Raw genomic sequence first — 12,339 nt, 5'->3', positions numbered from 1 at the left:
GGACAATTAACTCCAATATGCAAATGGAGCAGAACTGATCAAAGTGAGAGACCCCGTGAGCGGTCGTGCATTTTGTGACCATTTTGGGTTCACCTGGGGTGTAGCCCTGGCTGGGCCCTGGTGCTGCCCAAGGTGGATCCAGTGAGGCCTTCTAAAAAATCCCTACTTTATTCTTCAGATTCATCCAGCCTTTGTTCTGGCCAGCCTCTCAAGGCATCAGTTTGAGTGGGAAAGGAGCACTGGGAGCTCCTGGGAAGGCACAGGAAGGCCTGTCCTGGCACACACTGCTCTCTTCAACCAGACACCCTGACAGATGGCACTGGGCACTGAAACTGAAGATAAACTCAAATAAGTGTCTAAGAAAGGGCTCTGACTCAGGCAAAATTTCCACTTCTCTGCACAACTGCACTTGTCTTTGCTGAGTTGAAAACACTCACTGCCAAGTGATGAAATGAGGCCTTGGAGGCTCCATCATTCATTACCACATTTCAGCCTGAGTGGTCTCCAAACCACAACTTTTCCCAAGGGTCTGAAATATTATTTTATTTATTTTTTAATTGTAGCTGGATAAGTATTGAGCCCTTATCTAAATCAGATATTTTCAGCTGCAGAATTATTTTTCTTTGGTTATTGCCTTTTATTTTCTACAACCATTCTATTGAAAGTAAAACTGAAAACTACTAGAGGTGAGCTCAGATCACCTCAAATCAGATTTGAGGGAAAAAAAGACAAGACTAAAAAAGGCAATCTTGTGCTTTTATTCTCACATTTCTAATTTGCACTGGGCTGGCATGGCCAGGTTTTGGTGCTGGGGTGGTTCTCTGAGAAGCTGCCAGAAGCTTCCCTGTGTCCAGCAGAGCCAATTCCAGCTGGCTCCAGGACAGACCCACCCCTGGCCAAGGCTGGGCCCATCAGTGACAGTGGCAGCACCTCTGGGGAGCACTTGGGAAGGGGGAGGAAATCCCCCTGGAATTGCAGCTGGCTGAGAGCAGGGAGGATTTGTGACAGGAGCAGCTCTGCAAAGCCCCAGGGCAGGGCAGGAGGGGCAGGAACTGCTCCAGGTGCTGGAGCTGAGGTGCCCCGGGCCCGGGGTGCAGCCCAGGGAGAGGCAGCAGTGTCCCCCCAGCCCTGGGCTCCAGGATGGATCAGGGATCCTTTCCCTGCAGCCCTGGGCTCCAGGATGGATCAGGGATCCTTTCCCTGCAGCCCTGGGCTCCAGGATGGATCAGGGATCCTTTCCCTGCAGCCCCTGGAGGCCCCACACGGGAGCAGGGGGTGCCTGAAGGAGGCTGTGACCCCAGGAACTCCACACTGGAGCAGCTCCTGGCAGCACCTGTGGCCCCATGGAGAGAGGAGCCCAAGCTGGAACAGGTTTGCTGGCAGAAGCTGTGACCCCACAGGGGACCTGGGCTGGAGCAGCTCCTGAAGGACTGACTGCACCCATGGAAAGGACCAGGCTGGAGCAGCTCCTGAAGGACTGACTGCACCCATGGAAAGGACCAGGCTGGAGCAGCTCCTGAAGGGCTGACTGCACCCATGGAAAGGACCAGGCTGGAGCAGCTCCTGAAGGGCTGACTGCACCCATGGAAAGGACCAGGCTGGAGCAGCTCCTGAAGGGCTGACTGCACCCATGGAAAGGACCAGGCTGGAGAACCTCAAGGAGCTCACTGTCTCCTGTGGGAAGGACCCCACACTGGAGCACTGGAAGATGTGAGGAGCCCTTCCCCTGAGGAGGAAGGAGCAGCAGAGACAACCTGGGATGAGCTGAGCACAGCCCCCATCCCCTGCACCACTCGGGGGAGAGGTGGAGAAAGCTGGGAGTGAAGATAAACCCAGGAAGAAAGGAGGGGCAAGGAGAAGCTGTTTTAAGATTTAGTTTTTAGTTGCCATTATCCTACTCTGATTTGGTTGTTAATAGATTTTTTTTTTTTTTTTTTTTTGTTTTGCTGTGTCAGTAACTGGTGAGGGAGCTCTCCCTGCCTTTATCCCGACTCACATGCCTTTCCTTATGTCCTTATCTCTCCTCTCCCCATCCAGCTGAGGAGGGCAGGGATGGAGAGGCTTTGGTGGGCACCTGGTGTCCAGTCAGGGCCAACCACCACATAAACACACACAGGAACTACAGCATAGACACTGGTTTAGGCAGAGAGAACCAATGGCCTTCTCTACTCTCCTGTCAAAGGCTCAGAAGGAGCACCAGTGTGTGCTGTGACCCCTCACCTAACAAAGATCCCTAATCATCACCCAATTACCTAAAGCTTCACTCAACTTAAAACATTCTCCAAAGGGACCTTTGGTCTTAATTTGAAAACAAAAAAGAATAGAGAATCTGTCACTCCCTTGCTGTTTTGTTCCAGCAGTTAATCATCCTCATTGCAGAAAAACTGTCCTTGATTTCCTATTTGAATTGTGTAATTTCAGCCTCCAGGAAAGATTTCTCTTGTGTTTGTCTCTAGTACATATGAGACCACTTTCTAATGCTGTGTTATGGTTCATGTACTTACAAGCTCCAGCCACATGACCATCCCATAATTTCAGATACCCAAAATACACAGAGCTCTCGTGATTAGCTTTTCTCCAGCCTTTAATCATCTATTTAAGTTCTTCGGGCCCTCTCTGGTTACTCTTATCCATTTGAAGGTGGGCATCAAACCCACAGCTCAGGATTCTCACATGGGCCCCAGCAATGTCACAAAATGAACTCCCTGGTCATAAACTGCACTCCTGTGAGAAGTCTCCATTTGGTTGCTTGCTCATGAGCTCCTGCAAAGCCTTTTCAGCTCCACTGTCAAGGGGGCAGCTCCCACAGACAGGATCTGCATGCCTTGGTCCCAGGGTCTGGCTCTACTGGCACTGTACCCAACCTCTCTGGGTTTCCCATGGGTTGCATAGCCCAGAGTACAGTGAGAAACGAAAGAGTTAATGCAACACCCTCCTCCCAGCTGGCTCATGTTGATCCTATTTCAGAGCTGAGCTGAGAGGAAGAGCTCTGCTCTGGACTCACCCTTGAGCTGAGCTTTGGTCAGGTGTTTCAGCTGCCCTGAGGCACTGCAGCCCCAGCAGGAGCACAGCCCAAACGCTCCCCTGCCAACGGGGCTGCACCAGAGGCTGCAAACAGAAGGAAACCCAAGCCCTTCCCACTGGTGAGCTGTCCTGGTGGCCCTCCAGCCCAGAGCAGCACAGTGAGAGGCTCAGAAGACAACCTGGAGCATCTCCCTTTGTGTGGGGTGACTCACGGGAAGCTGCCTGATTCACCAAATTCCAGGGCACTGAAGGGTGCGGCAAACAATGCTTCAAGTGGACATGTCTCAAGTTGCCCCGTGGTAGGTCAACACTGGCCACACACACACGTCTCCAGAACAGTCAGAAAAGCTTGTTATGTGTTTAAATAATTGAGTTGTGCTTGTATTTTGCTGTTAAAATACACTTCTTGTCCCCTACACGTTTTTGTAAGGAAGTGACCTGCATACAGAACCCCATGGTAGCAAACATGCAGCCTGAGTACTTAAAAACAACATTTCTGCCCCAGAGAGGAACCTGGAATTCACCCATGCAATTAGGTTAGGTTAATGCTGTGGATAGACATTATCTGATATCCTATTTTGTAATCCCTTGCTGAGCAGGATGCTGTTCACTTTGGGAGCCAGCAAAACAGCTAACTCACTTACTGTCAGACCTGAGCAGAGTCATGAGCAATCCCTGAGGGTCTGAGATGAGTTCAAACCCTGCAGCTGGTAATGGTCCAGAGTCATTTAGAAAAGTCCCTAAATTCTACATTCAGGTTGAAGGTTTCTTTAAACCAATATTTATCAGTACAAATCTCAGGAGAAAAGGCAACATCTCCTGTCAGAAGTGAACTTTACAATCTTCTTCTGATTATCAACTGATTTGGTTCTATGCCAGTAATATTTTACTCTTTTTCTAATCCTTAATTAATCCTTTTTAGAAACAATCTGTGTTCAGCACATTCTGCTCAGAATAAATCTTTTGCTGTGTATCTGTATCATAACAAGATTTTCAATATCCAGGCAAATATTTTCATATATAAGGAACCTCACTAGATTTGAGCATAAAACAAGAAAAATCACCTGACTCCTGAAAATTGAGCTCTCACACTTCCCTTGAGCTTGGTGGGAATTTGTGAGCTCTCAGCAGTTACAGACAAGACACTGAGGAAGTCTCCAACTCAAGTTCATAATGTCTGATTTAAGGCACACTTCTGAAAATGCTGCCCTGAATTTTCCATTTCCCCTGGTAAAGCCAGGACTTCCCCAAATCACACACAGAAACATCTCTTTCAGATTAAAAGGGAAACCTAAAAAGGTCCTGAGAACAGCAAGGAGGAAACACTGATTTATCATCTAGCTTTCCCCACAAAAATAAAATCTTGTAATAGCATAAGACATTTCAACACACAGTTGCTATTTGTTCTTGTCATATTCAACCGTAAGTGAACAATTTTTGAGCACTGTGCATACACAGAAATGACAAATACACGCCTGACTAGACTTGCATTTGCAAATAGAAAGTGACAAAAATATGGTTTTGGCCAAACAAATTTTACCTTTTTTTTCTATAAAAATGATACATGCACATTGCAGTTCCATAAACACAAGTGATTTAAAGCATATAGTGCTTCTAACAGCCAGGTTGAAGCCATTTTGTAAATGCAGCCCTTCAAACAACCAAACAATCCTTTTCTGGGCTGCTGCTTAGGAAAACACCATGGAGCACTTACAGATGGCAAACAAAAAACAACTTCTGAAGCTGAAGCCTTGCGTGGGAATTGTGCCTGGGGAAGCAGGCAGGACGGGGTCTCACTTAGCACACTGGCTGCTAAAGGAAGCCACAGAACAAGGGCACGGCAGATCTGACTTACCACAAGAGCAGCACGTGAAGCAGTTGGTATGATAGAGGTTGCCCATTGCTTGGCAAGCCTGGCTCGCTCCATACACACCTTTTCCACATTTTATACAAATACCTACAAAGCAGAAAGAGAATCAAAGTTAAAATCCTCCACAGCTCCTACAAACAGCTCCAGGCTGTTGATTCACAACACTCAGGATACCCCACCATTGATACCCTAAATCAATGAGCTCCCCACCCTGAATAGATTCAAGTACCCAAGAGAGCAGCAGGCGGCTGCAGTGAAACAAATGCTTGGAAATCAACCCAAAATTAAGGGGGGGCCAAGCCTCTGCTGGTGTTTCAATGCAGGGAGACTGAGGCTGGCTACAGACACAAACCCAGAGGAGGCAGGTGCAGCCAGAAAGGACAGAGAAATCCACACACTCTCTGCAAACAACTCTGCCAGCCCAAGAAATAATTTAGTGAGACCTTCACAACAAAGTGCTCCACCACATGACATTCAACAACCACTGATAAAACAACAATTCAGCCCAAGCCCAAAAGATTTCTCCTTGGCTCTCTCCACAAACACAGCATCAAACACGTTTGTCTGCAGTGAAAGCCACTGGGAAAATGGATCTGGCAGTCACATCTAGTGATTGCTTAATTCCCCGTGACCAGAGGATGTAACCTCACCAACACAACCTGGCACCTCACACACCGAGCAGCAAAGGCTCTGCCTTCCTGCTGGTGTCAGGGAGAAATTCAGGCTGGCAGGTGTGCTTCAGTGGGCTCAGAAATGCACCTTTACTGCCCACGCCTGCTCCGGGGGATGCCAGGGATGACTCCCAGGGACTCCTCAGGAGACCAAAGCACCAGGAGCCAACAAGTCAGTGGTCAGCTCTACATATGGCAAACTCACAGGGAGGTCATGATTTCAGTAAGCTCTACAAAGGGGGTTTTTGGGGGATGGATTGGTTTTGGGGAGTATTTAAACCTATTTCCTCAAAGGTTTTTGGTTTTTTTTTTTTTTTTTTTTGTTTTTTTTTGGGTTTTTTTTTTTTTTTGTTTTTTTTTTTTTTTTTTTTTTTTTTGTTTTTTTGTTGTTTTTTTTTTTTCCAAGAGACTTTGTCTGGGCATTTATTTTTACCTATGCATAACCTCTCTAAATCCAAACCAAGGAAGGGAATTAATTCAAGGATCACTTTGGTTTTGTATCCCTATGAAGAAGAACTTAAAACTCTGGGTAATCCATGTATACAACTGGGACAACTGATTTTAAAGTTTCTCTGAGATGTCCATAGGTCTCTATTCAATCCTAGCAGGACAGTCCATCAAGACAAGGCCAGTGATATTTTTTAAATACTACAGTAGAAAATAAAAAAAATAAGATTTTTTTGCTTCAAACAACTCTAAACAAACTGCTGTGTTCCATGTGTTGTTTGAGGCTCTATTTCCACAAGTACATACACAAGCTTGGCATTAATCATTGGCAGCAACAAAACTGCTAATAAACCTAAGAACCCAGGAACTGCAGAACTACAAAACCAGGCCTTTATCTTCCAGAATTCTCCCCTGCTGTGCACATTCTATGTAAGTACGTGCAAAATAAAAATGCAAGTTTTATGGGGGAAGATCAGCATATCATGAACACGTGTCCCTCTCTTGTCCTGAGAGACATCTTTCCATGAACTTCTCCAGTGTGAGAGCTTCCACAGGCTGCAGTCCTTCAGGAGCTGCTCCAGCCTGGTCCTTTCCATGGGTGCAGTCAGTCCTTCAGGAGCTGCTCCAGCCTGGTCCTTTCCATGGGTGCAGTCAGCCCTTCAGGAGCTGCTCCAGCCCAGGTCCCCTGTGGGGTCACAGCTTCTGCCAGCAAACCTGTTCCAGCTTGGGCTCCTCTCTCCATGGGGCCACAGGTGCTGCCAGGAGCTGCTCCAGTGTGGAGTTCCTGGGGTCACAGCCTCCTTCAGGCACCCCCTGCTCCCGTGTGGGGCCTCCAGGGGCTGCAGGGAAAGGATCCCTGATCCATCCTGGAGCCCAGGGCTGCAGGGAAAGGATCCCTGATCCATCCTGGAGCCCAGGGCTGCAGGGAAAGGATCCCTGATCCATCCTGGAGCCCAGGGCTGGGGGGACACTGCTGCCTCTCCCTGGGCTGCACCCCGGGCCCGGGGAACCTCAGCTCCAGCACCTGGAGCAGTTCCTGCCCCTCCTGCCCTGCCCTGGGGCTTTGCAGAGCTGCTCCTGTCACAAATCCTCCCTGCTCTCAGCCAGCTGCAATTCCAGGGGGATTTCCTCCCCCGTCCCAAGTGCTCCCCAGAGGTGCTGCCACTGTCACTGATGGGCCCAGCCTTGGCCAGGGGTGGGTCTGTCCTGGAGCCAGCTGGAATTGGCTCTGCTGGACACAGGGAAGCTTCTGGCAGCTTCTCAGAGAACCACCCCAGCACCAAAACCTGGCCATGCCAGCCCAGTGCAACACACCCTTTCTAAAACTGAACTGCTTCAGTTCAGAGCAGCATCAACATGAGTATGAGCCGTGGAGTGTGATCACATTAATTGGGATACAGGCAAGTTCTAAAGAACTACAAATTCCACTACTGAAATGGAAAGACTGTTCATTAAATCACAGGTTTTATTGATGTTTATACCTTTAACTCCCTTATTTCATGTCATGAAGGGAGATAGCTTTTCATTCAGGTAGCTCAACAATCTGGCACAGTGTTGCTATTTGAGACTATTTGTCAAATCAAATGATAAATTTCAAAACCCAATATATCCATTAATATTTTTTAAACTCTTAAACCTGATCTCAGAAATTTGGGGAAGCAAAAACTGTAAGATTAACAGCTAAACCTAGTGAGACAAAGTAGCTGCCATCCAGATCCATCAGTTTATTGCAAACTTGCTAAGAAAATGCCAGTCCTTGGGTGAGCTCAGCCCTGACATAAGAAATGGGAATGTCAGAACATTTGTTGCCTTATCCAAGGCTGCCAAGTCATTTATTTGTAACCAAATGTTATGGAAAACATCTTCTATTTGCCATGAGTTAAAGATTAACTGATCAAAGATGGGTATTGATTACTGTGACTGAAGAGGTGCCCTGTGAGCCAGCAGCTGCAGGAATTCCTCACTCTGGGCAGCAGCACAGGGCCCTGTTTGCTGTCCCAGCACATCCCTGGGGCTCTGCAGGGACCCTGGGCCAGGAGGGGCTGCACAGAACCGGGGTCACCCCTGGAACAGGCCAGTGCCACCTCAGCACCACGCCCTGGTCCAGTGTCTCGGCTCACTCTTGGCTGTGAGGACAGAGGAAACCCCTTCAGAGCCCCCCAGCTCCCTGGGCACTCCTTGCCCACCTTTTCCTGCCAACCCTGGCAGCTGTTGATAATCTGGCTGGCAGGTTACGCTGACTGAACTACCTTTTCCCATCTATGCCTAGAGCTTTTCAAAGAGCAGGAACCCACAGTCTGTAACTCTGGCAATTCTGTCTCTGGGCTCTTGTGCACAAATCTACTACAGTCTAAACTGCTTTGATAAATGCAAGTTATCACCTCATTTCTTTGACATTGCTGCACTGAACCATCAGAAGCAAAAGAAGGATTCATTGTGGATGCTAAACTTGCACTGGCCTCTCCAAACAAGCGATCTGTTAGGAGCAGCTGTCAGTTTGTTAACTTGTTTTCTCCAAGAGAGTAGTCATTAACTCCAGGAAGGAATGACCACAGCGATGATTAGCATACTAAAAAAGTGTATGTAAAATTCCAAAAGTGTATTTTGGAAAATATATATGCAGCTGCAGCGTGAGTTTAGTGTGAGCTCATAACTGCCTAGGAGAAGCCCTGATTACATGGCTGCTCAGGTCTGCTTTTCCACCAGTCACAGCCCAGACTGCACACACTGCAGGCTCGTGAAGCCCTGACACAACAGCTACATCACTTTTCCCTCCTCCCCAGATTTCATTCCAAGGCTTGTTAAACCACCTATGAAGAATGTTCTGTTGCAGAGCAAGCGTGCCTCGTTTCTGACACTTCCCTTGACATGACTTCAGAACAATTTCTGCCTTTATAGGATTCCCTGCCCCTCCTGACAGCTCGATTCTGAGCAGTCAGCTGTACCCTAGATCTTTAACACATCAGCTGCTATGTTTCTACCCAGGTCATCAGCTCTCCTACACATCTGGGATACATCACAAGATGTTGCATTTACTCAAAGTTGCCACGAAGGTTGGCTGAGCCAGGAGCACAGCATCACAGCAGTCCTTGGCTGGGGTGGAGATACGTTCACACCCTCACAGAGCGCTTAACCAAACAGAGAGCAGACTGAACAAACACTCCGTGGAGCACAGCAAAGGACCATCAACAAAAATGGTACAGGAAAGAGAAGGAGCTCCCAGAGACTCCAGCACATGGCCAGTGCTCCCTATTGTAAAAGCAGGTGAACCCAGTGGGAAGAAATGATGATACCTGACTCCAGTTCAGAAGGCTGAATGATTTCTTTATACATTATATACTATTTAAAGGAGATACTAAAACTACAAACCTACTTTTCTAACTACCATATCTAACAACTCGTGCCCCTCTCTCGAGAGTCCAGACACATTGGATTGGATTGGCCATCAGGCTCAAACAATCTCACCAGAATCCAATCAAGCAATCACCCCAGGTAAACAATTCTCCAAACACATTCCACAAGAGAAAAACAAGGAGCAGAAATGGAAATTATTTTCTCTTTCTTTCCTCTGTGCTGCTCTATGAAAAAATCCTGAAAGAAAGAATATCCCTGTGACAGCTCCCCACACCTTTAACCAGTCCACTTGACTGAGCTTGAGCACATCAGTGAGAACATCATCTCTGGACACAAGCCAGGCAAGCCTCCAGCACTGCACAGCAGCACAGCATGAGAGGCAGGGCTCCTGGGGAGCTCACAGCAGCAGATCAGACAGGTACTTTCTGATGTGTTCTGTGACTTTGCTCCAGACCTGAGACCAAATGCAATGCATTATAATTACAAAGGTATCAGGAACAACCTATTTTTCAGCCTGCTGGTACTTTTAAGAGCTCCCTGTAGTAGCCTGTGCATTACAAGAAGTTCAGTTTGGAACCTGTACATCAGATCTGATAATGCTCTTCTGGCCATGCCAGTACAGGCTGCTACTTCATACAGACTTCACCAGGCAGCCAGAATTAGGGAAAAAACTGATAAATGCCATTCATATCATGGCAGATATTTAACCACCTTTGGGCCAAGCTTTGGCCTCAGACACAGGTGGAATTCAGCCTGTGCCTGATGCCATCCTTATGTAACCTAAAAGATTTAGCATGAAAGCAAGAAAAATGGTAGCACGTGGCCACTCAACTCCAGCAGGCAGCAGCTGTGTGAGCTGGGAGAATCCACAGACTGAGCACCATGGCCCAGGGATGAGCTACAGCTTTACTGTCTTGCAGCCACACCATATCTCCAGGATAACTGCTACATGCTGCCTACAGTAGGAAACAACCAAGCCCTGTCATCAACAGTTATGGTAAAGCTAAAATTAACAGCTAACACATGGTACAGATGACTCCTTCCCTGCCTCTGCAGTTCTGGGAAAAGGGTGGATGAACATCAAGCTGGGCCACTGCAAAATCCCCTTTTCTTCTCTCAGACGGGAAAACCATCTCCACACAATATTTTCCTCCACACCTGCACCCTATCCATGGCACAGGGGCAGGGAAATGGACACCCACTGCCATCAAGCAGGCAGAACAAACAAGGAGGGAAGCCTCAGCTCCAAACAAGAAGCCAAACTGCAGCAAGAGCTACAAGAGCAGAGGGCTGTGGAGGGGCTGTGTCAGACACCTGCAGGTGCCCCTGGCCAGGGGAGGTGTTCCCACACTGCCTGCAGCCTGTGATCTCACACAGGTGCTGCTACTACCTGTAAAATGTGCTCTGCTAAGGAGCCAGGGATGCAGTGGAGCCCCCCAGAGCTGCCCTGAGCCCCGGCAGTTGTGCCACTGCTGCTGCAGTACCTGCTGAGCTCCTGGGCACGTCCTGGGCTGCGGCAGCTTGGATCCAAGAGGTGACTTCAGGGGAGAAAAATGCTCCTTTCTTTCCAACAACCACAGGAGGAGGGATCTTCCGACACCCACGTCATCCCCCAGGCAGGCGCAGGGAGAAGACACGAGGCACCTGCACGGGGCAGAGCCAGGCAGAGCGAGGGAGGCAGCCCAGGGAACCCGCCCAGCCTCGCCACCGTGGGCAGCTCTCACTGCAGGGCTTTCATCTGCCACTTGCCAGATACCTTACAAATGTACCAAGGATTCAGTATCTAACATAAAATCTGGTACATACAAGCTATAAATAAATACAGCCTGGACATGCTCAGCAGCAACATCCTGTGCTAGGAATGATGGAGGGACTGTCTGGCTAAGCTACCAGCACTGTCTCTGCCCCAGGGAAGAGCAGGAGACACCACAACTTGAATTAAGGTTGAAAATGACAGGCTAAGAAAAGTGAGAAATGCTCAAGTAAATGTTTTAGGCTCTCCTTCCAAGCCCATCCACATCTGGCACCCCAAACCCAAGAGCCATGAGGAGCTGACCCCATCCAGCAGCACAACCCCAACTCCAGCCTGGAAGTCCCCACTTGCTCCCTGCAGTGACTGTGCTGGAGTACACTACGCTGGAGGAACATGGGCCACAACACCTAACAAAACTCATAGCTTAAGCAAAGCAAGGCAAGAAGCAGCCTGTGGACTGTGAAACGTCTTGTCACTGGTAAACCTTGTTGAGACTTTCATCCAACCTTACTTTCATCCTCAAGGAATAAATAATAAAATATTTAGGCCCTTGAGATATGCATCTGCTGACTTAAAAAGATCTCCATCACTTCAGTGCCTGCCTGCTGCAGGAGGCTTTACTCAAGGAATACACAGGAGGGATGTATGTGCAGAAATTTACTCAGAAAAATCAAAATTTGAGATCATTTATGTTTGGCTACAAATGCAGCGAAGTTCACATTCACTGGAAGTTTTGCAGAAGCAAAGTTCTAGATTCTGGAGAAAACTTTCATAACCTCCACTCTGCCTGTTGCTTAACAAGGCTTGCGAGGGACAAAGATGCTGGGAGAGGTCATGGCCACAAAGGAAGGCACTGGGACCAGTTCCAGGAATGACAGTGCTGCTCAGAGCACAGGAGCCAAGCCCTACCTGCCTGAGAGATCAGCACTGCCAGCAGGACTCAGCCCATTGCTGCTCGCACTGAAAGCAGCCACACATGCTGCCTGTTCTGCTCTGTCCTTAACCCTTCTGGAGTTTCACGTGCAGGGTGAGGTGATGGGCAAGTGTCTGGGAACACAGAGGGCCACAGAAACAATTCACAAATGCCACCCTCCCTGACTCCCTATTTCAGCAGCTCTGAGGCCAGGACATGTGTGTGCTGGTGAATGAAACCAGCTCCAGACCAGCCTTGCAGAGGGGAGAGGCCCTGGGAGCCACTGTCAGCCCTGAGGAGCAGCTGC

The 12,339-nt window shown here is 48.4% G+C and overlaps 1 protein-coding gene across 2 annotated transcripts in view; it reads right to left on the bottom strand.

Moving 5' to 3' along the window:
• WTIP (WT1 interacting protein) overlaps positions 1-12,339 on the bottom strand; it is an 85,177-nt gene that overhangs the window by 49,335 nt on the left and 23,503 nt on the right. For both annotated transcript variants that reach the window (XM_053987677.1, XM_053987678.1), the window contains exon 2: positions 4,880-4,981. In XM_053987677.1, coding sequence (XP_053843652.1) covers positions 4,880-4,981 — 102 coding nt within the window. The remainder of the gene's footprint in view (positions 1-4,879; positions 4,982-12,339) is intronic.

This window comes from Vidua macroura, chromosome 11 (assembly GCF_024509145.1).
Source record: "Vidua macroura isolate BioBank_ID:100142 chromosome 11, ASM2450914v1, whole genome shotgun sequence".
In the NCBI taxonomy this organism is placed as follows: Eukaryota; Metazoa; Chordata; class Aves; order Passeriformes; family Viduidae; genus Vidua; species Vidua macroura.
This window is presented reverse-complemented; position numbering and strand designations above follow the sequence as displayed.